The 26,407-nt window shown below is 36.7% G+C and overlaps 1 protein-coding gene across 8 annotated transcripts; it reads right to left on the minus strand.

Annotated features, from left to right (window-relative positions):
* Nucleotides 1-695: 695 nt before the first annotated feature.
* On the minus strand, nucleotides 696-25,858 carry mag (myelin associated glycoprotein). Of its 8 annotated transcripts, none has more exons than XM_038307125.1 (13): nucleotides 25,739-25,857; nucleotides 15,541-15,659; nucleotides 13,465-13,567; nucleotides 12,471-12,546; nucleotides 12,002-12,370; nucleotides 11,628-11,924; nucleotides 11,282-11,539; nucleotides 7,850-8,110; nucleotides 7,313-7,621; nucleotides 4,534-4,633; nucleotides 3,823-3,919; nucleotides 3,508-3,561; nucleotides 696-3,225 (listed from the first exon to the last, which is right to left on the minus strand). In XM_038307125.1, the coding sequence occupies exons 4-13, from the start codon at nucleotides 12,514-12,516 to the stop codon at nucleotides 3,067-3,069; spliced, it is 1,950 nt and encodes a 649-aa protein (XP_038163053.1). In that variant the 5' UTR covers nucleotides 12,517-12,546; nucleotides 13,465-13,567; nucleotides 15,541-15,659; nucleotides 25,739-25,857; the 3' UTR covers nucleotides 696-3,066. The 8 variants fall into 8 exon arrangements, with proteins under 8 accessions (XP_038163053.1, XP_038163055.1, XP_038163052.1 ...); XM_038307127.1 differs by lacking the exon at nucleotides 25,739-25,857 and adding an exon at nucleotides 20,271-20,441 and having other exon boundaries at nucleotides 12,471-12,543; XM_038307124.1 differs by lacking the exon at nucleotides 25,739-25,857 and adding an exon at nucleotides 20,271-20,441.
* Nucleotides 25,859-26,407: the final 549 nt, after the last annotated feature.

The raw sequence follows: 26,407 nt of genomic DNA on the forward strand, positions 1-26,407 counted from the left end.
ATCAGAACAGTAGAAGAAAATCCACCATGATAATAATCACAAAGTATTGCACAAATTTACTGTTCAACACACTGTGACAAAGGATTAATGATTTAATATGTATATGGAAAAATAGGCATTGTAAGACTGCAGGCCAGTAATCCGGAGCCCTCCGGTGTTGTAATAGGAACACTGTCTTAATAAAAAGCAAAAATATTTGGATGAAATAGTTAAAGCTATCAACTTTGACCATTTCGTCTAACAAATTTTACGTTATTGTTATACATATTTTATTTTATCATTAATTAGCACCAGTTGAAAGACATCTGTTGGCTGTTTAGTCTCAGTAGCACAATGTTTGCATTGTGTACTAAAAGACAAGAACTTAGAAATTATTCTTGAGTTTTTATTTTCATTTTAAAACTAAGCCTCAACATTTTCTACCGATTTTAACAGGTTTACCGAACAGATTATGACTTTTTAATTTTAGAAAATGTATTTACATCTAACACTGATGTAGGTCTATCACTCTTTCCATATTGTTTATTATCAAAAACAACTATTTATCCATAACATCTGTCTTTAAGCTAACTAACTGGAATCTTGAAAAAAGATGCTATACTTTTTTCCAAAATAAAATTAAAAACAATCCACTGGAGTTGGTTTCCAAAACTAAGTCCAGTGGATTGTTTTTAATATATATATATATATATATATTTTGGAATGACTATGAACTGGATGACTTAGAACCTTTACCAGCATGCTATACTTTTGTTTTCTATCCGTTGAACACTTTGACAAAAAAACATTTTATAATTATTTCAATTCCATGCTTTTATTTTAGTTTTTATTGTGGAAGTGTAGTAATAGAATTTGTTTCTATATTACAACACATAAGACTTACAGTAGTCTGTAATTATAACATCAATAAGATCTAATCACACTATATCTGGAAGTCCAAATTTGTTTATAAGCTATGCTGCAACATTTAAAAGTTTGTATTGTAAACAGTGTTGTCTGTTGCTCATTATTTCTCCCTCTTCTTTTGGTGTCTCTTTATCAAAAACAATTCCAGGGCTTTTTCATGAAACTCTGATAGAAATATGTTACACTAAACAAAAACAACAAAACCTTTCTTTGGTGTTCTAGCAACCAGCATAGCTGGACATGGGTGCAATTTGGAGGTGTGCCCTCTTCTAACAGAGAGCAAGATAAACCAATTATTTTGTACAATTGGCCTTGTTCTGGTGCATTATTCACCAAATGGGAAGTTTGAATTGTTTGTTATAGGTGTTTGTTGAGACTGCTTTGGTAAGCAAAAAGAAAAAAAAAAAAAACAGAGGAGAGATAAGACCTGCATTAGATATCTGTGACAATGCAGAGCTTTACACTAATTCCAGTACAGTAATCGCTTTACATGATGAAACCAACCCAGCAGGATGGAATTGCTGCCACTGATGCCAGTTTGCTCCAGAATGCTCCATCAGGGATTGTGATGTGCTGCAACCACAACGCTACAGTAAAGCTGTGTGAATGAGCAACTCTGTCACTCTCACAGTTTATCAAATGTTCAAAATGTAAAAATATCTTTTGTAAAATCATGTCATTATACACTTTGGTTTAATTTCATAGTCATAATATGGCCTAATTTGATACTAAGGGTTCCAAATCAAAAGAAGAAACTTGATATCAGCATATTTAGTAAAACAGAACCGATTACCCAATGAATAATAATTTGTAGTATGGGTTTAATATTTCTGAACCAGCTGAAATCAGTCAAAGCGAAAAGCCTCTTTACTTCTGCATGTGCAAGTTGCCCGTTCATTTCTCACACTAATCTAAACAGTTCATTTTAATATTAAATAATACTATTTAAGCTTATATTAAGACAGTGTTTATCCAGATTGGCTGGGGAAATTTATAGCAAGACTGCTTTCAATTTATCAAACACTCATGCAAGATATTTTGTACACACACAGCCATCATTTTCTTCATAAATATACATCAATTTATTGATTATAATAAGACATCCTTATTAAGTTAGATTATTAGTGTGCTTTAATATTACATAACAGGCTTATCAAATGTATTTGAGCAGCACAACCAGTTGACAAGTTGGCATTACTTTTGTCATTCATAAGTTTGATGTAATCCTATGAGAAAGAGAAGCCATTTTTCTCTGTAACAGATATCCCACAAATCACAGGTAGTTGATCTCTCAGCACATATTCAACACACACACATACATACACACACATTGTCTAGAGGAGAAAACACAGTGGCCCCTTACACATATACTTCAGAACCTATTCTTTATATGTTTTTCAGAATGTGGGAGAAAACATTTGGGGAGAGGAAAAAATCATCCCGCACTTGCCACAGTGAGTAAAAACATGTATAAATTAGGGGCAAACACCGTAAATAAATGGCAGTTTGTCATAAGAGGGTTCAGGGTCATTTTATCTTTCTGTTTCCAATGTCTGCTGAGTTCCACAACATATTAAATACAGTTATGATGGGGCAAGATATCGAGAAGTGTAACTCTATCATGCCTCCATACATTTATGTGGTTAAAGTATAAGGAACCCAAACCAGAAAAGAGGGGAAATGTTTTACTCTCTGTTGATTTGAAGAAGACAGAAGAAAAAATTCAGTAACTCCCTACCCTGACGCTTCGACTGGCAGCAGACGCAGTGACAGTAATCAGATGAATAAATAGAAACAGATGAGATAGGGTAACTGCAAGGGTAAAACAACACCGAACGATGTAGAAACAATAAAGAACTGAAGCTTGTAATTTAAATAATGAATTACATGTACGTATATTGCTCTGTGAACTTTGCTTCATCCTGGAAACCTGACAGTTTTTTAAAAGAGTGGTGTATAAAAAGCGTGGAGGCTTCAAAGGGGAGGCCACTGTCATCGAGTTGAACATTATAAACGATGCAGAAAAATGAGAAACAGTGAGTCACCATAATCTGGGAGATTTCCAGTGAAGGAGTTAATTAAAGTTTCTGTTGAAGATGTATGGAACTCTTGGCTGCCGCTGCGTCCCGCATAGCCGAGGGATCAGGGAAGGATCGCGATTCATTTGGCTTTGATTTCTGTATAGTTGCTGCCGTCATCCCCCCTCCCTGAGGCCCCCCCACTGGGCCTGGCGCCGATAAACTCCAAAGCAGCGTAATTCAGCTCTTGCTTATCCTTTCCTGCCATAGAGCCCACAGGTTGAAAATCCCCGTCTTCTCCCTGCGGGCAAAGGAACCATTCACCACCACAAGTACCATAACTGTAAAAGTACCATGAAGATACTATGAAAAAAATATGTTAGCAGTTATTGGTTGACATATGACAGCAGGACTGACGACATTTTGCTGTTAGTTTTGCAGTTTGTGTTACTAATGAGAAAGCCATGAAGAGGGCTTTTCTGGAAAACAATCTGAAGTGAACAGAACAGAGAAGCTGATATGCGAGGGGAAGCATCTGTCACCGAGGCTTGTGTTTTAATAGGGATTCGTTTAGGAACCTTACCGTAGTCTCCTCTAGAATGGAGTTAAACTTTGAGCCCAACAGCTCTGTCTTAAGCTGTGCAAGAGTTAGGGGAGAGAAAAAACAGACAGAAAACGCAGAGAAGCGATGAAAGCAGGAGAAAAACAGTGTTTTGAAAGGTCTTTGTCGGGGTTATTAGACTGCTAGTGGGAGAGATTACTGTATGTCCTCTTGGCAGAGGTTAAAATGGGGTCTTATATTTTTTTTTCATTACACAAATAACCCCAAACATTTTGAGAATGGTTGTCCAACCCCTTTGTATTTATAATCTGAATTATTGACACCGTTATGTCTCACCACTTTCTTCCTCAGATTTTGTTTGTCCTTCTTGACTGCGCTGTAGTACAAAGCTGGGTTCTCCAGGACCACTTCCTGCCTAGGGTTGCCATTCTCTCTGGGGGACGGAGTCACATAATCAGACTCGGTCTCAACTGCCAGTAATGCTGGGCGACACGCCAAGCCTGGGCATCCATTTTAAAACAAGCTGTACAAGGTTATGCTGGAGGTTGTCTTTGGCTGTGAGTGACGTGGTTATTTTATGGGTTTAGTTGCTGAGATTGCTGATCTACTGAGGAAAAGCTTGCAAATTTGGGGGCCCGATGAGAACTTGGGGCTAAATCAAAGCAACTTGGTTAAAAGGGCTACCTGGGTTGTATTTAGCACAGCAGGTCAAGGATACGGAAGCGATGTCAGAGTGGAGAATCATGCCTTAAAACTATAGTGTTAGTCGAGCTCCCTAACTACCTTCACAAGGCAACCATTGTGAATTTGCAAAGATTGTTTTTTTTTTTTCTGTTATGTTGTTGTAAATAAATTGAAATTGCTCTAAACAGAATATGCTCACGTTCACATCAATCCCACATTCACTCAAATACAATCTGCATACGTGTGTTTTAGAATGGATGACTAGGCTTAAGTGTTTCCAAGGATTTCAGTAAATGCTTAGTAAGCAAATATAAGGCCTCTGTCTTACATTGGCCTCTCCATTAGTTTGCCATTTATACTTACTTCTTGTTATTTTGACCAACATATCTCACTGCTGCGATGATGAAGGCAATGACCGCGACTCCTCCAATGGTGCCAACTATGACTGCCATCATGTACTTTTCTAAAATCACAAAGATAATAAAAAAACAAAATGACTCTAAGATTTGTACTGAAAGTACCAAGAAACACATACTGTTAATCCATAATTATAAATACTACTGGTAGATTTCCATTTAACTATTACATTGATCTGAACTAGTTTGTTGAAAACTCAATATTCTTAGACTTAGACAGATTTTGTTTTGTGATTTTGTACACACAAGTGTAAACAAAAAGAAATTTCGTTAAGTACAGCTCTCTAAACTTTTTCACTTTTTAAAGTGCAGCACTGAAAAAGGTGATATGTAAACATATGACTGTATGGTTACAGTTCCAACATTTTTTTTTCCTTTTTTTATAACCCATAACTCTTGTGATACATTCTGAGGAGAATGTATCACAAACATGGCTTGACTGTTGAAAAGCAGCTTAACCAAATAACTGTTTTTTAGTAGTACACATGTTCTCCTAGTGTATGCATTGGTTATCTGAAGGAACTGTTGCCCCCATTCAACAGTTCATGAACATAACCATTTTGTGCAGGTGTGGTTTTGTTTCCTGTGAGTCTTTGGATGTATGCATGGATGTATGGATGTATGGATGTATGGATGGATGGATGGATGGATGGATGGATGGATGGATGGATGGATGGATGGATGGATGGATGGATGGATGGATGGATGGATGGATGGATGGATGGATGGATGGATGAAAAGTCTCATGGGTTTGTATAACATCCTGAAAACAAAGTGTTGTGTGACTGAAACTAAGGACTCGTTCTCTATTTGAAGTTTATTCTCTATTGTAGATCAATACAGACTCAATTTACTGGGGCGGATAGATTATGTGGGAGTGATTACAGTACTTTAACCTAAAGTAATGAAGGACTAACATCAGCAGAGTTTTTAATTGCTCAAAGAGATCAATACAGGTCTACAGTAAAGATCTGGATATCTGTACTTGATGTTTTGTATAGCCAAAGCCATATTAACACTTCAGGATGGTGTAAAAAAATCAGATTGTGTACATTTGCAATTCATGAGTTACGGATAACTCGTAAAACACAAATAAGGTATTACCGCCCTCAAAATCAAACATAGCTGATTTTAACTTATAAAATAATTCAAAGAACATACAGTGAGGACAATTAGAATTTGAAAACACTGCTATTTTGAAAGTTCTCCCTATAGAAATCATGGAAGGGTCTGACATTGTCGTCATAGGTGCATGTCCACCATGAGAGACAATGCAGGATCTTTTCATTTTTATGATATAGCTGCAAATAAGTATTTGAACACCTTAGAAAATCAATGTTAATATATGGTACAGTAGCCTTTGTTTGCAATTACATAGGTAAAATGTTTCCTGTAGTTTTTCACCAGGTTTGCATACACTGCAGGAGGGATTTTAGCCCACTCCTCCACACAGATGTCCTCTAGATCAGTCAGGTTTCTGGGCTGTCCCTGAGAAACAGGGATTTTGAGCTCCCTTCAAAGATTCTCAATTGGGTTTAGGTCTGGAGACTAGCTAGACCATGCCAGAACCTTGACAAGCTTCTTACAGTATGCTCTGGGTCATTGTAATTTTGGAAGACCAAGCCTCAACCCGTCTTCAGTGCTCTAACTGAGGGAAGGAGGTTGTCCCCCAAAATCTCGCAATACATAGCCCCAGTTATACCGTCCTTAAAAAAGTGCAGTCGCCATGTCCCATGTGCAGAAAAACACCCCAAAGCAAGCACCCCCATCCTTCACAGTAGGGATGGTGTTCTTGGGATGGTACTCATCATTCTTCTTCCTACAAACACGTTTGGTGGAATTATGACCAAAGGATTCTATTTTGGTCTCATCTGACCACATGACTTTCTCCCATGACTCCTCTGGATCATCCAAATGGTCATTGGCAAACTTAAGACAGGCCTTGACATGTGTTGGTTTAAGCAGGGGGACCTTCCATGGCATGCATGATTTCAAACCATGGCGCCTTAGTGTATTACCCACAGTAACCTTAGAAACGGTTGTCCCAGTGCTGATCAGTGTGCTGATTTCTCACCTTTCTAAGGATCATTGAGACCCGATAAGGGGAGATCTTGCATGGAGCCCCAGTCAGAGGGAGACTGACAGTCATGTTTAGCTTCTTCTAGACAAGTTTTCAAATATTTATTTGCAGCTGGATCATACAAATAAATAGTTAAAAATTCATACATTGTGATTTCTGGATTTTCCACAGAACACATGCATCTAAGTGGGAGAATTTGCAAAATAATAGCGAAGCATTCAAATACTTCGTTTTCCTCACTAAAGTATCACACAGAAATGATCCTCTATCTTTGCAAAAGACATTCAAGGCTTTGTGTTTTCAAATGAAATCTTGTAATGAACTAAACAGGTGACTGTACGCACAGCAGATAGTGATTCTTGAGGAAATGGTTACCTGGTAAATGAGTTTTTTAAAGGGTTACTCTGTCAAAGGATGTTTACTTGGGAAATGCTTTCATCAAAATGTACAACGCATTTCCTGTATTACCTCATACTCAGGCAATGGATAAAATCTTATTAGCTCATCATCAGCTTTTTTCACCTTTGATTGATTATGTAACCGGAAACATTTGGGTTTTGAAATAACAATGTTTTATATTTCACAATGTTTAACCGTTAAAGCCTATGATAACATTTAAAGCAAATATAGCTTTCTTTGGACTCACTTTCTTGTTGTAGCTCCAAAAGGACGTTCTCTTTCCCATAGGTGTTATATATGTTGCAAAGGACGTTTACAGCCGGCCCGCTGTTGTCAGTCCGCTCACCTTTCTCCCTCAGCTTGATCATAGCAGTGGATGTGTGACCATCTGAGTATGTGTAGAAGTTGAACCGATTATCGGTTTCATTGATGGTGATGTTGAGGTCAGGTAGGTAAAACTCAATAGTGGGTTCAGGGTTCCCCACGGCCACACAAACACACTGGACCCCCTCCCTCACCACTGTGCACTTTGACTCCTCCAGAAACACAGGGGCATCTGTGGAAAAAGGCCAGACAAATTTAGGTAAGAGCAGGGGATATATTTTCATACTAAGAAGCCAGTTTAGTTGTTTGTAATGTTGCTCTATTATCACTGGGACCTTCATGAAATGTTTGCTTAACAGTTACAAACAATGAAGATTAGATTAGTTCAGTTACAGAGCTTAATTTTCTCAAACTCTTTACATTTTCCACTAAGAATAATACAGGGGAGTGAAGCACTCACATTCGACAGTGATATTGAGGGAAGCACTGGCTCGTCCATGCTCATTCTCCACCAGACAGCGATACTGTCCCGTTTGCTGTGGCGTGACTTCCAGGATATCCAGCACTGAGAGCTGGCCAGCAGTGATGGAGCCTGCCAGCTCCCCATCCTTCAGCCATGTGAGAGTCGGGGTTGGGTTCCCCATGGTGTTGCAGTGCAAAGCCAGTGAAGTGCCTTCAACTACTGTGATGGAATCATTCACAATAGGTTCACGAGGAGGATCTGCAATACAAAGAGAGAACCTTACCTTGTTTTATTTTTACTAGGCACTATTTGGAAACAAATGTCTTCTTGTTGACTGTCAATAAAGTTATGAAAGAAAAAAACATATATTTGAATCTGGTGGGTCACCAACAAGTAGTGACAGTAATTTAACAGCATGTTATCAGATGGTGGGTAAACATAGAACACTAGAAACTACTGCATGACAATCAAGAATAGCAAAGTTGTCAGTAGTAGATAATCTGTGGGTCACAACAAGCAAACATAGTACATTTCTTTTTCTAGTCCAACAATATTGTCACATAACATTTAAACTGATTTAAAGAAGGATCAAATAACTCAAAAGCTTTGTTGCAGTTCTAAATTTCCCTTTCAGTCGTAAAATACCAAAGTGATGGGGAAAGAAATAATCACAAGAAATCCAATTTAATTTGAAATTACTAAGTAAATCATCATATATGTGTGTTACCAATATTTCCTAGGCATAAAAATGAAAAAAAAAACAGTAATGCATTTGGTAAAGACTGTGTTTTAAAGTAAAAGTTCAGGATTTCTGAAGTAGGGTCCTATTTTAAAGAGTTTGTAATGTATAATCTATGGCAGATAACAATTGAAATCCAAAGCTTTTTGATCCTGAGAAATTGAATGTTGTAAATTTTACAAGAAGTTTTCAACTGCTTGAGGCAGATAGGATGTCCTGCAGTGTTTTGTCTTAGCCTCAGACTGAAGACTCATTTTCACTAAATTAAACTAAGTTGGTCCTGGAGGCCTAAAGGATTAGTCAATGAAAAGCAAAGACCACAGCATAATATGAGAATGATATCAGCAACATAATGGCAGCTTGTTTCCAGTGCTATTCAAAAACTTTAAAACGTTTTTTTTATTTTTTAATAGTTAATGGCGGTAGGTGGTGGTGCGCCAGAGTGATCACTCTTTTGAAAGAGAACAGAGAATACTCAATATTTCTTGTAAAATGAACTAATGTAAAAGTAAGTAGGTATTAAAAGCAAAAATCTTTTAGCAGTCTAAGTCGACCCAGCATACCAGTTTTTTTACACTGCCTCCCATCTCTATTGGGTAGTTATTCTGAACTAAAACACTTATGGTCTGCTTTTAGTGGATGTTGCACAAAAGACGAAGTGTATCTTGCTTCTACTTCTAGTATAATGAATGATCACTAACCAGTCAATTCAAAACTTATTATGATTTTAATGTTTAAAAAAAAATGTAATTTGTAAACAGCATTATTTTATGTTATGATGATGTGAATGAAGTGTTGGACCTCTTTACACAAAGAATTAGCTGTATCATCTTGGAAAAGTTAATCTGCATGAAAACTGAATAAAGACATCAAATTAGTTTTCTACAGCCTATGATACTAAATGTTTATAAGGTTTGGACATAACTTCAAACATCTCAAACTATCTTTATGGCAGATCCCAAACATGATTTTCAAAACCTTAGAGATACCACACAACAAAAGAAAATGTAGATATAAGTTTTTTGGTCGTCCGGTGTTTGTACAGCCACACAGCATGCAACAAACTCCACAAACAGATTTATCCATCCATTCATTCATTTTCTGACATGCTTATTCCTGCTGGATTGGCAAGGGGTGCTGGTGCCTATCTCCAGCACTCAATGGGGGAGATGCGGGGTACACACTGGAAAGGTCGCCAGTCTATAGCAAGGCCAAACAGATTGAATTTGGGAAAATTTAGATGTTAGACAGGTAATCTTACAAAACGTATTAAGATCAAACACGGGTTCACAGTATATTAATGTTTAAGACAAAGCAATGGTGATATCTTGTGTACCAATTTAAAGAGAGAAAAACGATTCAAATAGCAAAAGGGGCTGGTTAAATTAAAGGAGATTTTGGACTAAAATGAGCATCCTCTTGAGAAGATTTTTAAACAATAATGTGTCTTCAGTCAGAGGTTTCTCCAGATCTAGTATAAGACAGGCTGATACAGAAGATCCCAACTTGATGAAAAAAAAATATGAGTTACTGCAACATTTAATTTCCTTTTGAGATTAATAAGGCATTTTTAATTGAAAAGAATCAAATTAAAGGAGTGCTAAACTGGTAAATTGATTTGCTTAGATTTTTTTCCATGGGAAAACCTTTTCCGATTGACTAAACATAATATTCAACAGGTTGCATCCCTCTCTGAAGGCGGGGAACACCTCAATTGCTGGTACGCTATCGGGCTAAGACAAGCCAACATATATCCCTCATTTAAAGGTCAAAGTTGTAGCAATATCCCAGACCAGATTACTCTAACAGATGACAAGCAAGAGGAGTATCTCATAAAATTGTCCTAGGAGCCTTTACAATATTAGGGGCATCTCGAAGAGAGAAGATTTGGGCAAATCTGGCCCATTCATCTTGCTTTGCGGACCATGTGTTAATCTGAAAATGTTTCAAACAGAAGAACATTGTGGTTGATAGAATTAAGGCATTCCTAGGCTTTTTTTTTCTTTTACTTCTCCGACTTATTGCCATTTCAATTATACACTGAGTTAGTTTTGACTGTATGGAAGATTTTTTAATCAGTCTATTGGCCAGCTAGCCTAGTAAACTAGCCCCACCCACCAGCGCCCAAAATCATTGCGAGTGGGCTAGCCTCGAACAATGCCCCAGGCCCTAGAACTGGCGGGCCAATCACAATGCAGAGATGTGTTTTGAATTTCTGGATGCAAAAAGGGGGGAGTTTTGAGGGCGTGATGACAAAGCTGCACGACGCTGGAGAAAGCGCAACAAGGAAGATGGCAACAACTATTGAACAGTTCTCGTTTGACTCAGCTTTGGAATCAATTTTGGAAGGATTAGACTTAGGGTTTTCGTGGAAACGTAAGCAAGAAGAGACTCTACTCTCATTCATTTTTAAGAGGGACGTATTCGCAGTTTTACCGACAGGCTGTCTGTTTACACTCCCCCACCAGGTTTTATCTGTCGCGCTTACTACGTCACAGTCATTGGGCAGAGCGTTGGCCAATAGGCACAGACATGGTTTGAAAAACAACGGGTTGTTCTCATCAACAATCTTCTGATGTCTCGTTCATCGGGGCCAGACTAAATTACACATTTAATCTCACATTTAATCTAGTTTATCAGGCTATTAGCCAGAAGTACTCTGGAGCTAATTTATTGTCCATCAGACTCACATTTCACAGTCAGGTACAACGAAGTATTCATAATGCCAAAGCTGTTGTCTCCAACGCAGGTATAAACGCCCTCCTGTTCAGGCGTTATGTCATCCAGGGAGAGAGAGATGTTTGTTGCTGTGTCCCACAGCAGCTCCTGCTCTCCAAACAGCCAGGCGATCCTAGGAGAAGGGTTACTGTCCACCTCACAGTGCAGCGTCACAGAGCTTCCCTCCATCACTTCAGAGGATACATTCACCCACACTGATCGTGGAGGATCTAAAAGGTAAGGTAAAACAGATGTTAGCATTTCTTAGCACTCAAGTTTCCAGATGCTACATCCAATCACAGGTTTAACTGTACTTACACTTGACATCTAAAGAGATAATCCTCTCATAGACCAGTGTGGTGTTTGGGTAGATGACCCTGCAACCCAGCAGTTGGCTATTGTGCATAGGTCTGGGTGTGAATCTAAGGGTGTTAGAGAGCACTGCTGTGTTGCTTTCTTCTATAAAATCAGAGCTGAATTCCGGATCAGGCAGGTAGTCAGTGTAAATCCACTGGATTTCTGGAGTCATGTCGGGGCAGTTATCAGGAACATAGCATGTCAGTTCCAGGCTGTTGTCACTGACAATCTCTTCTGGTATGTCAATGTTGGGCTGAACTAAGGAACAAAACATTTTCATCCTTAGTTTGAGTTTTTCTGGGTCACCAATAAGAATGCTGGCTATATTGACTCACCTAAGACTTTGAGCTCAGCGAAGTCTGGGTAGGAATATTTGTTGGCTCCACCAATGTCTGCACGGAAGTAATATCTTCCTGAGTGCTCTGTGCCGAGATTACCAATAAGCAGTGTGCAGTTTCTCTGGTTAAGGTCACCCAGAAGCTTTGTGCGGCCCTTGAAGCTCTCGTGCACAACGTCTGTGAGTGATTTAAAGACTACAGGGGGGAACAGTTGTGGATAGGGCTGGCCAAAGTACCAGATACCATGAACTCCCCGAGCAGGCCTGATTCCAGGTGGGTACATGAAACTGCATGGGATAACAACACAGGAGTTTGCCATTGCCGAAATATCCCGAGGTACCCAAATATTCCACTGAGAATTGGCATCTGAAAGAGAAAGTGGATCAGTTAATATTATATCTTTTATCTCAGAGTCAAAGAATATCACATTGTTTTGATTAATGAAGAGAACACTGGAGTTTCTTACCGCTGATGATCAACAGCAGAGGTATAAGCCGCTCCAAACACCACATTGTCTCTGCTTAGGACTGGACCATAGACTTCTGAAAGCAAGGCCACCCAGGAAGTCACAGGACATGTATCATCAAGAAGAAGAAATAAAAAGTCTATATGAGGTCTTTGCCTTGTTGATATCAATGCTAATCATGTACAACACTTATAAGTAACCCGACTGAAAGGTTCTGTAGAGTGAAAAGCATGATCTATTGGTTTTAATGTGGGATTAGTCTAAAATTATAATCGTAATTATGTGACTTTTTCAATCCCATCCAACCTTTGACTGGAGTGTGTGAATTATCACTTTCTATCAGTTCTCAATAAGTATGTGTTTGGTTCTACTAATATAGATCTCTTAACTCCTTTTACAGTAGTTATGATGAAATTTCTAGAGGTAGAAACAAATATGATGAAAACAAATGTGATTGTAATCCCATAAAAATACCTGTTTTGAAAAGAGCTAATGTCTGAAGCTTGTTTTATGAAATCAGCAATGGTGTAATAATAACATTTTCTTTAACCAATTGTGTCAAAAAACCTGTTATAAATTTTTTACATCCCCCAAACAAATTTTACATCACATTTATTCCTAAAGTGTCAGATATATATTCTATTCTATTCTAAACAGATATTGTTTTACTGATACCTTAAGTAGAATTACATAAAGTCTTAACTACTCTGTAACAATGGAAAAAGAAAAAGATAAATCTATAATGACTTGATAACCTCAGTTTCTAAATCCTTTAACTATTTGAATGCCTTATTTTCAACCTTTAGTCTACTTAAACTCACAGCTGCTATCAGATCAAGTAAATCTGATGAAGCATAAAAAAAGGTTTACATAATAAAATTCTAACATGGCAATTCTAGAAGGATCTTACTGACATTTGTTCATTATCTATAATGTATCTATAAATACATTAATTATCTATATGTAGGACTTTGGTGAGTGAATCAAGTTTTACCTTAAAATACTGATAGATCAAAACAGATTGGATCCCTGCAGCTTGTCCACAGTTACACTAGATGGTGTTTACTCACACCCTGATAGCTTGACACCCTTGTTCTCTACAAGAAAGAAACAACAAAAAAATAACTATGAATCCCGTCACCATGATCAGGCGATTACATCACTTTTACTCTGACACAGAGCAGTAGTAAGTCCCACAAACGCAGCGTCATTGGGCACCTGCTAGCTCCCCCTCAGTGGAGTCTCTCATTATGTTTGCCATACGTAAGACCTCACAATGAATGGCCCTCACTGTGGGCTGAGTTCTAACATGAAGCCAAACACCAGTCACCATACATCATGCCATCAGAGCATTACTGATGCTATTTGTGCTGTGCTAGAATTAATGGCAAGATGCAGCACATAAACAAGGCCTACTGGGTACAAAATAATTTAGCTTTTTTTTTTTTTTTACAGTAGAAGACTTTACAGAAAATGCAAGGTTCATGCAAAATTGTATAGTTTCTATAATATTGATTTAACTAGCTGTTTTAGCCAGTTTTTTTTTTTTTTTTTTTGTTTGTTTACCAGTAGTTTTGATCTTGTCATTTTTTCGTGAATATTGGATACTCAGGTCTAGTATGCTGACAATTTAAAATCCAACTTCAGGTGAAAACTTCATTAAACACAATTTTTTCCTAACAAACCTGCAGTTTGAATCAAACTAGATTACAACCATTACCAAGTCCTGTAACGTGACTGCCTAAAGAGTATCAGTATGTTGGTAGTTGTAAAAAAATAAAAGAGATCCAAAATTATATTATTTTTATGCAATTTTATAATATAAAAAGGTAATTTTTGCTTAAATTTTATTTTATTTTTTATCCCTTGGTGACAATTAGGACAAGATGAATTCCATTTAGATCATGTGAATTGCTGCAATACTTTCTTGTCTTTCTTTGCTGTAACTGATAGCCAATAACAGATAACGCAAGAGGTTAAAAGGAACGACCAGAAGCCAAGATCAAAAACCGTGAGTTTTAAGGCATACGGCGGTATGCATCATTTGCAATGTGTATCACAATTAAGAAATGTATTGTTCTGGGTTTTTAAAAAAAACATGAGATTCACAACATAGAAATGACCAAATTTCTACTGCAAGTTGCCATGATTTAAATTTTCTATACTCAGTGTAAATCTATAACTGTGTTAAAATAGAACAAAAATCAAATCTATACCAGTAAATGCATGACAAGTTAAAACAAGAACTAGCAGATGATTTTGGCTTAGTGCTGCAGCAGCCGGTGTGTGCAGATGGCGAGATTGGGAGAGGATGGCTCTTCAGAGCTTTACGATTAACACGTCCCAACTTCCCCCAGAGAATCCATGACCAATATTAACTTCACTGATGGACAGCAGGGAACGTTTCTGCTTGTCTGACATGGCCAGGGCTGCGTCATGCTGCTCATCATGCAGCCAAACCTCGAAAAAAAATTCTGTTATATTTTAACTTCATATGAAGCTTATTTCAATAATAGGAGTTCTTGAGTTTGTTGCTTGTTACCTTTCAACCTGCAGCTTCTGGCCACATGGTGGCAATACAGTCTGTATAAGTAAATATTGACCAGTGTGCTGCATATTAATTAAAGAAGGCACTTTGTTATCACCTTTACAGATTATAATATGACCTTTCTAGTAGTTAATTATCTAAATACTTTGAAATGGGAAGCAGAAATAGCATACAGTAGGTGTTCTGTTCTTAAAAATAAATACACGTTGATTTTAGGTCTTCGTACTAAAGGTAGCCCAAACAAAGGGACACTTTTTGAAACATCCAGGCAAGGAACATGAGTCTCAGCCATCTGGGTTCTAACAAAAGGCCAAGAGCTTTATGACTGTGACCTGGGATAGAGGGAGGTCCTGCATCAGCAACAGCAGGAGAGAACAGAGCTGAACAGCCAGGCCTGGCCAGTGACACCACCACCAACCTCAACAACAGCCTCATTGATGGGGCAGACAAACGGCTGAGATGGTGCACGCTGCATACGTGTGCACGCTTATAGGGCCCACACAGAAAACACTTGCCTCATACCAGCCTCAGCACCAGGCTCCTGCTGCCTCACAACCCTGAAGACTTCTTTTCTGTTTTCTGCACGCTGCTTTTGTTCTCCCCGAGCTGGTTGTCTCACTCGGGGTTCTAGATGCCAGACTCTGTGTAAAAAGAACACAAAAAAGGTGTTAAAATCAAATGTGACTTGGAAACAAGAAGAAAGGGGAGCCTGCACGAGCCCTGTCTGGTGGTGGGTGGATTTAAATATGTCTGCCGTCATATCTAGAGCTGTCAGTGGCCCACTCAGCATTCCTTTTCCTGTGTTATGAATTTCATGGGTAGTCTCCATATCTTTATCTTTCATTGAGATTCTGACACATCTTAATCTTCTTTGTTTAATTTCTTCTATATGGAGGCAATTGAAGAGTGTTAACAGTAAAGCATCTTCAACAAATTTTCTTCACTACATGGAAAGAGTTATATACAAGGTTTAAACAAAAACAAATACAAAACATTTCATTAAGCCCCATTAATAAAAGAAGTTGTCATAGATACTTTCCCCCTCAGAGTCTGCTTTGGTTTTGTTAAATGCCTTGAAAAATAAAGACCGTTCAATATTATACATAGTTCCTAATGGCGATAAGAAAGGGAAAAAAAACGCTTTGACCCACTGTGTTGAGCAGAATTGTTTTAACTTATTCGCATGGGAGAGATTGTGAGCACGAACCGCCTGTGTGATGTAAAAAAAGAAGGCTTTGACTAGACCACTTTAAGATATATATTTTAATATCCAAAAGTAGATGTGCTGATGATCTTTAAATAAACATATTACGATATAATCCTAGCGCACTTAAGCTTACAAAGTAATGGTATATTTTTGCTTTTATGCAGCATCACAAAATCAATGGATTCATTCATTACAGCAGATTGTAGAAGGTCTGAAGAAGCCTATCAACCAACAACCATAGAGTAACTACCACAGGATTTGACTGTTGGTTTGATTGATTAGTTTTTGAATTCTGTGATAATATTTGACTTTGGAACTTTTTGTTCTTTTGGGTCTGCAGTACTTTTAGCCTTAGAACTTGTCCATAGATACCATTTTGGCCCATTCCTTTTTTGATTTTTTGTAGTGGTATCATGAAAAAGGAATTTAATACAATCACTACTAAACCTGAACTGAGGCAAGTGAAGCCTGTATTTTATGGAATTGTTTTACCTCTATATTATTTCTCTGAATTGCTTTTTTTCCTCTTGGATAAATTCCCTATGCATACTTGGAGTTTGATTGGCCAATCATTTCTGAAAAGATTTAACGCTGCTCCCTATTTTCACCATGTGTTGATGAGCTAAGCTAGTTTTAGAGATGCCTAATTCCTTTTCAGACTAATAGATGCCCATTATTATTTGTGTTATTTAACATGTGTCTGAATCTCTTTATATTATGCTGTCTCACTTCCAAGGTTATTTAGCCACCTCTCTAGACAGAGAGATTTAATTAATATCTTGATTCTTTACATGTAACAAGTAACATGGCGTAAGGGTGGCTTGTAAAATGGGACCAAATATGGTCTATTTGTGATTTAACCAAAGGAGAGGACATAATTTAAATAAAGTCATGTGTGGGATTTTTTTCTAAAATAAATAATTATTTGAAAACTTTGAATATTTTTATTGAAAGCTAAGATCTGATTGAAAACCTGAGTCTTTCGAGTGAGATGTAAAAGCACAAACAGATCCACCAGAAAGGAAAGGGGGAAACTGTTTTCCTCACTCTGCAAGATAGAAAGATTTATACCGGAAGCTGGATTAAATGAAATTCCATCTAATTAAAAAGAAAGGCAGTGATTATTCAAGACTAAATAGCTATTCAAACTGTTCCAATTTTAAACTAATATCGCATTACTTTTCCCACCAAATGCTCTATATGTTCTGGGATTTATGGAATTAAAAGGTCAGGGAGGATTCAAGGAGCTTATCATATGAGCATTCAAAATTAACTTTACATTTGAGAACTTTAATAATTTTTTTGAAATTAATTGTTTGCTACTTATTTTTTGTTTTTTACACATCTGATCTGATATAAAATGCATTCATCCAAAGATGTTGATAAAAAAAAAAAAACTGTTATTTCATTTTGGGGGTAAACAAATCAATGCTATTCCAGTTTTAGTTTGAAGAGAGAAGCAGAGATGATTCAAAACCACTTTGAATAAGGCGTCATTAGAGCAACATATGAAGTGTAGGAGGAACTTGTGAAAAAACATGATTATGTAAATTGCTAATTTACATTACTTTAAAGAGTTTGATCTTTAACTTCATTTTTTACTGCGACTGAAGAGTTCTATAATTAGTTTCAACAAAGTGTTTTTTCTTCTCTAATATGATGCTATGTCTTTCTATGCACATACAGATCTAATATTTGATCATATATATGTTCCAGACATTCACTGACGAGGAATTTATGGAGGCAGGGTGCACAAGAACAGACCCACTGAGACATCCATATTAATGCAGCAAAACTAAATTATGTTTCCAGTGTGGAAGGTTTTCCAAAGGCTTTGATGCAACAGTAGTTTGTGACTTAAATTAAAACGCCTTCAGAACAGAAAGAGTGAGTTCAAGGAAATCCCTCTGCAAAAAAACTCAAAAGGATGTATATCAAAGACTGTTACATTCAGGGCCTTGGAAACATGAATAAGCAGCATGCCATAGCCCCCCACTCACACACGCAGCATAAAGCATGCTGGCTCGGTCTTTGGTGGGGAGATCGTTGATATTTGACCTTCCTCCACACTCCCTCTGTGCTGTTTGTCAAATAAGCATTGCTTCATTGTCCTGCTGGAAACAAAGTAATCATCTATACAGATTGTATAGATCAGACCAAACTCGGTACCACTGATTTGGCTTTGTGGTCTTAGATATAAAGAAATTTGCTAACAGAAATTTAAAGAGATTATTTTATCTCACATGTATATAAGGTTATACAAGAAATCTTTCTCCAATCAATGTCCATTGTTTTTGCTTTGATTGCATTGTTCCTTTGGGATACATATTCTAGATAAATCAGGTTATGACACCTTTAGTGATTTATCATGCCAATGAAATTGTTTACAGAAAAAACAATTGGCCATGCCAAAGAGAACATTTTCACGGCTTATATGATCTGCAGACCGTGCACAAGAGCAGCGACTCAGCTCCTTGGATGAAGGGAGATGGAGGAAAGAATGAGAACCTTGTCTACAGAACACTGCCTATTGTGCAAGGGGAACAAACTGGAGGAATGTTTTCCGGAACAGGCCCGCTCACAGCTTGCGCCTTGCTGCTTGCCTGTGACGTGCGTTGATCCACCAGAAGCTAAGGCTCTAACCAAAATACTCAGAGGAGCAGATGGTCTTAAAACATGACTGGTCCCACTCCCACACATGGAGCGCAGAGCTGTTATAAGCGTGGACAGACTAAAAGACACACAGTATAAACATAAAATAGACGATATATGCCAGTACAGAGCTAGACATTCTGTTTCAAAATAAAAGAAAAGACTGGACTTTTAAGAGATTATGATTTGCTTATGATTTGTGTGGGGTTTTTTTTATAATTTAGCACTTTTCATAGAAACAAATGCATATGCAGAAATGCCTGACCTTTTCGACCAGGATTTAAAAGGTCAGTCATCGTTCTTCATTCAGTTTGTATAGTAGTTTAAACTTCATACCAGTATGAAATGTTTCTCCTTCCTTTCACCAACAGCTATAGACTGACATCTATGAGGAGAGCTTTAGGTGACAGATCCCAGCAGAACAACAAACCAAAAGCACTAGATGCTTTTTTTTGTGTTCTTTTCTTTTCCACCTGGCAAACAAAGTGAGTCTGGCAATCCCCATCTCAGTGAGCAGATGGCAGCCACAGGCTTCCTATCTCATAAGAGTGCCCTCCCTTCCGCTCTGAACTAAAGGAGGTGAGAAATATCACCTACAAACCGACATAAACCAATAAACTGCAGTCCCTTACGAGGACTCCCAAAGCCCTGACTTGTTATGAACAGGGAGAGATGAGTTTATATCACCAGGTATCTTGAATGGTTGACATTTTGGATGAATATGAATATTTTCAATAATATTTAGACTGGTCAAAGTGGGTCAGTATGGAGAGAAAACAAGCATATTTGATGTAATTTTACCTTTCAATCTAGTTTGGTTCATATAATTTGCATACATTTTCTAGATTCACAATAAAATGCTCAATCACATGCAAAGATTTGTCGACCTGCATCACACCTTTGTTGATGTGAAAATCCACTGTATTAATAAAAAAAACCTGCAGGGCATTACTGTTTAAAAAATAACTTATGAGTTACTGCAACATTTAATTTCCCTTTGGAATTAATGAAGTATTTCTGAATTGAAATCCTTTTCTGTAATAATTAGCAGGGTTTTTAGCTGCTCAGGCAAACATCAAACACCCTCTGCTGTGTGTGAAGACTCACACCTCATCACAAGCACGTTCACTCATCCAGGCATCCCCTAAGGTACAAACAGTCATACGCACTTATTCATCGTCCGATGCCATCTAACCTGTGACTCATTCACTTTTTGCGCGCTAACTGATTAGTATGAGGGCCCAGGCAAATAACAACAGCTACTCATCCTGATTGTAGGTGTTTGACCTTAAAAATAAAGGACTAAACATTGGAAAGGGATTTACACAACCCTCATTGTGCTTTTATCTCATCCTGCTTTTTCTTGCAGAAAAATATAACATTCAAATTTTACCTGTGTAGGTAACTGCGGTGAAAGTCCAAAGCTCCTCTAGGCACGGTTCCAGCTATGCTCCCCTAGACGCTCACAAGTAAGGAGTCACACCAGCAGAAGCTCTCGCCACTCGCTGTACCAAGCCCCAATAGTGGCCCTCCCCAGCACCGACATCAGCCCCCTTCTCTTATGAAAATCAGCCCTTCAGTGTAGCAGCATTGTTCTACAGCTTCGCCCAAAGGCTCAACCATTCATAAATATACAGCAGAACCACAAAGGGTTTGCTGTTCTTACTTTCCCCAACAAATATGGGTGAGGCTTTGAATTTCAAGATGTTTTGACTCCACTTGGCCAGTTGGTTTGTGCTGGATGAAACTGAGAACTTTTGATCAGTGAGGACTAATAGACAGCATGGTGTGACATTTGTTGAATCCAGTACATCATTACAGATGAACAGAGGTGGTGCAGCTATGAGAAGATTATGAGGAAGGTTAAGGGGAAGGCGAGTAAAAAGTGTGAAAAGTTCTTAAGGTTTTTTCTGAATGCATCCTTTCAAAAATTGGGCTGCCATGAATAACATCTTTGCTATTTTCTTTTCAAAAGACACAAAGAATCATCGTTGTGTCTTTTGAAAAACCCACCGAAACATAACTGCACATCTACAGGCTTTGTCCCAGTTACAGTACATCTGGTTTTCGGAGTATGACCCAGTGGATCCCAGGTATTTTGCTAGGTTAAAGCTATGATTCAGCAAAAAAAACAAATACATACCGGTATATTTGATTTACCTTGAGGTAGATTGAAATTCTTAGCTCATGTCTAATTTGTAAGGAAAAATATTTTCACTTTGATGGATTATCCTATTCACTGCCTGCTTATTTTGCATTAAAGAAAGAGCTAATTTTGACAGTAACTTTTCAATTGAAGATACATTCCAACAACAGTTGATAAAAACAGGAGAAAGGAACTAGTACACATGTGTATCTAAAAATCTATACATATTTATAACCTTGCAAAAGTATCTATACCCCTTAAACATTTATAAATTGTGTTGAAATACAATCAGAAAATTGTTTGCTTGGCTTGAATATTATGCAATAATATAGATTAATGCATTCACATGCAGTGGAAAAAAAATTAAACATAGGTATAAAAATCTTTACAGATAAATAAATAAAAGGCCAGCGGTCAATAAACATCTAAGAGTTTCATGATAACTTTTGTGAACAAACAGAAGATTTACAGACAGTAACATGATTGTGGTTTCAACCTTTGATAGATAATTAAATAACTGAACATGTAAGCTGACAGTGAGAACATAAACTAAAGGAGCAGCATAAACACCAACATCTGGATTGCTTAACAGTTTATGTCTAGAATCTGTGGAAGGGAAGGCTTTTTGTGTCCTCCACAAATCCTTTATGGATAAGTGAAAACATAAATGGTGCAGGAAGTAGGTCTGCAAAAGGTCATATAACAAAGCAACCTGTGGAAACTAAGGCTGTGTTAAAAAATCGATATTCCAATTCGAAATAGATTCTCATATTAATGCCTACAGATCAAGTTACAAAATAAAAGTTGAATTTTTTAATCAATGCATTTTACAGAGTCTATACAGCTGCTATTAACTAGCATTACTTTACTAATTTGCTATTGAATGTGCATATAATAGTAGAATCAATGTGTTACATCACTACAGAGTCACGTAGTTCAGGTAAAAGCTAAAATCATGGAACTAGTCGAATTAGAAAATAATAAATTTTAAATATGTAGAATCTGAATCAAATCAGTTCTGGAAACTTAAATCAATACCCAGCCCAAATGGGAATAAAAACTCTATGTGTTTCTTTTTCAGGGCAACATTTCACAAGCTTTAAAGGAGCATGATAAATAGATATATGTTCATACAATTTTCTAATAAATAAAGTTTTTGTTTAAAAATAATTCTGAAAGATATTTTTTTACCATCATCTGATTTTTTTTGTCTTCAGTGGAACGGTATATATATATATATATATATATATATATATATATATATATATATATATATATATATATATATATATATATATATATATATATATATATATATATATATATATATATTCTGATGGAAGACTTATTAAGGACAGTCAAAGATCTGAGAGTGAATGATAAGGTTCTTCCACAGGAAAGTGACCCTTATCACACAATCATCCACACAACAACTGACTGTAAGCTACTTCGAATTAAAAACTTTGTGAAATGTTTATACTTTACCATGAAAAGCTGCAGAGAACTATTTCAACAGACAGATAGTTGGTTTTAACAGAACTGACTTATGGGCACAGAACAAAAAATTTACTCCCCAATATTTGTGTGTAAAAAATATTGGAAGTCATGTATCTGTTAACTTCAAGCCTATGCATTATGTTTTTCAATCTGTTAAATAAACCCTATCATATTTTTAACACCACAAACCTTGAGAATCTTTATCAATGATTTCACGAAACACTGTCACTTGCTAAAGATATCTAAAACTTGGCAAATAAAACAAAACTAAAAGGCATTACCCAGTGTTAGGGTTTCATTGAATAGAGAGTAGACAAGAACAAGTTTCCTGTGCTGTTGAACATATAAACATAACACTCAGGTCTAGTCTCTATAAATTGGAGTTAATGGTAAAAGAGCGGAATTTTGTCATTATTTTCATATTCAAGTGGACTATATGGAAGGTTTTACATGTTTTTATATACAAATGTGAAATATTAAACAATATAAAGATTTTCACTAACAATAATTTCTAGTTTTAAGTTGCAAAAGGGTGTGCAGTGTTAAAATGATGGTTAGTTGCTGGAGATGATATATGTAAGCTTCTTAAGAATCAGTAATCAAAGGATGTCCCTTTTATTATGTGAGGAAGCTGATTAAAGGATAGGAGGACTTTTTATAAGATCCCTTTACTTTGCACTGATAAATCTGACCATCAATATGGGTTGAAATGCTAAATCATCTCTGTTGCTGTCCCTGCAAGCACTCCTGCATTACCATTAGATGACTCACACAGTCAACTGGTGTCACAGTGCTTAAAGCCAACCCTAACACTGAACAGGACATACTGACAATATGGTCATGCAAGGACAGATATGAAATATGTGAACATCTAATAACTAAAGTTAAACCTAACTCTCTTTACAGCTTATCTAAATCAAGAAATTTCTTAGAAACATTAGAAAGTCCCACTTCCATATGTAATTCAACACATTTCCCCTGGATCTGGTTGGTACCCTTCAAAAAGATAATTGAGAGTCAAAAATAATAAAAATAATAACTGCTTAAAATAATTTTCTGCAAGTAATTATGTTATATCTTAAAGTGTCCACACAGCTGGTTTGCAATGCTATTGATAAGCACATAAACATTTATAGTATTAATATTGTTCATGAGTTGTATGTTGATATGAGCATGACATGAAAATCCAAGACCAGCAAACAAATGCTGCCCCTCCTCCTGAAACAGTAGCCATTGTCCCCAGAGGCTCTCTGGGACAGAACAGCTTAGCTGGAGCCTGACACCACACAACACTGGGAAGTCGATGCAAACAGATAATTGTCTTTTAATCAAAACAATCCCCTTTTCTCTGCTCTCCCTTCTTTGTCTTTGTCCTTTGTTAGACCTTGCTCCCTTGGTTGTAACTTTTATGGCTTCTTGCTATTTTTAATGGCCACTACTAGGGTGAAACCAAGGATTTACACAAGGATGATCCACACTGATTATTCACAGATAAGAAATAAAAAATCTTGCTTGAAAAAAATGTTTTAATTAAACATACCTAATCAGAATTTAATGATTATGTTAAATTCATAGCTTCTGACAACAACATACTAGAATTGGTTGTTTCTAACTAACCAAATATTAGATGTAAATTTATCCCTATCCAATATCCTTATCTAAAAGGTTGAGTGCAATATTAATAACTTAAATTAAGCATGTTGTGGCTTTTGTTGCTCAGTTTAGAGACTGAATATGATCTGATTATGTTTTTTCAAATAAATGTTTTCAGCAAAGCTCAAACTTTCCATAATTACATCAATAATGATAATAATATTCGTGAGGTGTCAAAATTAACAAACATATTCTGATTTCTTGTGAGCTGCAGGATGCAAAGTGCCAAAGCTCAGCAGGGCACCAGAGCAGGTTCACCTTCAGTTAGACGACATTAATTAGACAGTGTTCAGTGTACAGGGAATCTAACACAGCCTTCAAAAGAATTACTTCCATTGTCTACAGCCACTAACATGAGATTAAAAGTATTTTAAGCAGACACAAAAATCCCATTTTTATAGGTTAACGGTGTATTTTAGGGGCGCTTTGGGGAGAACTGTGTGGGTGGTGTGGATGGAGGTTGTTGGGATTTTGCTGGAGAGTTGAGCAACAGAGCAGCATTGGGAAAAAGGATCCATTGTCCATCCTATCAACTTTATATGACAGAGGTTGGCTGCATAAGTAGTTAGAAAAAGCTAACATTTTGTCCCTCATTATTCCAGCTTGCAGGTTATTAAAGCATTTGATATTTCCTTACAGCATTCAAAACATGAATCCTGTCTGATTGTAAAAACCGCTCTGCTTCATTTAATTTCAAGTCAGTCTGGGAATATCAAAGGCGCACTGAGCTAATGGAGAGTAAATAAAACATAAACAGATCTATGTTTAACAGATAACAATTTCAGTTGCATAAAATCAGAAATCATGAGATAAAACTCTGCTCACATGTGCAAATTGAATGATTATTGACCTCATTTGGGGAGCTTGATCCTAAGCGATGACATGTTGCTGCTGCCCTGGGTTAAATGGGGCTTGTATTCCCAAAGGTGCAGAATATCTCCAAACTGTCCCACTTTGTTTATATTCTAATGTTTATTCCAACTGTCATTGTTGGATTGAGAGTCTGTTTGATTCACAGTCAAAATCAGGTCTTTAACAGACAACGATATATCAGACTTTTATCACATTAAATTTTATTTTTAATAGACAGTAGTTGAACTAACACCATATTCCATAGTTCTATTTATATCTCATTACATAAAATAGGAAAAAGAAAATGGTTTTAAGTCCTGGCATGGTGTGGTTAGAAATAAATGTCCAAAATTACTATCTGTTTATAATTTTTTTGTGATAGAAAATAATTACTAAAAATAGTTTTTTTATATGATCAAAATAAGCATATAATAAATTCAGTAAAGATTTGACAAACAATGCTATTCATCTTCTTTTTAAATATAACCAGATTACAGTATGTGAAAAAAGCTGATAGATTCACAATCACATTAAACTATAATCACAAATTCTGAGATTTTGTCATGAAACGATCACAAACACAAAACTTCTGTTGCAAAAAAAAAAAAAAAGAACTGACAGGGCTGAAAATCTGGCTACTTTTAAATTGTTTTTCAAAATGAGATGCAAAACTATTCTAAAAACTGCTATCTAATGGGCAAGATAGCTCTTACCTTATCAGCTGATCTGATCAGATGCGAGTAAGAATCCTTCTCTCTCCTTCAACATTTGTTTACTCTGCTGCTCTCTCTCCTCCCTCCATTTCACTCCCTCTGTCAGCAGATTGGCTCTTTGGCAAAATAAATCTGTGATCTCTACAGGGAAAATGCAGATTCCAAACACTATCATTGTGGAATTACAATGAGAAGCAATTAGTACCATGAAAAGGCAGTCAAAACAATCAGAAATAAATATGCCCAGATTGTTTAAACCTTTGTTAAAACCGAAAACACCCCAAAGTGTTCATCACTTTCCCTTTACTGTTAAATAACACAATGTATTATTATGACAGAATCAGATGGTGGTGGCTTCATTCTTTTATTTTATTCAATCTTTATGGTGAAAAACCACAAAAATCATAAATGAAACCATGTTAAATTCAAAAGGATAGGTAATCTTTAATGATGAAACCAAGAGGTTTTTTAAATAAAATACCAAATTTATTCTATTATCAATGATTGTAAACGCTGTAGCTAATGTCCTAGATGTCCAAGCACTGATAGCATCTAAAGCTCATAAATCTGTAAACAGGCTTTGCTCAAGAAATCCATCAAGGTGATCTTTTACTGTTGCATCTTTTTTTCTCCTACAGTAAATCTTTTTCTACCACTGACTTCATTTTA

The sequence above is a fragment of the Cyprinodon tularosa genome, unplaced genomic scaffold (genome assembly GCF_016077235.1).
Source record: "Cyprinodon tularosa strain WSP-4 unplaced genomic scaffold, ASM1607723v1 ctg60, whole genome shotgun sequence".
Classification (NCBI taxonomy): domain Eukaryota; kingdom Metazoa; phylum Chordata; class Actinopteri; order Cyprinodontiformes; family Cyprinodontidae; genus Cyprinodon; species Cyprinodon tularosa.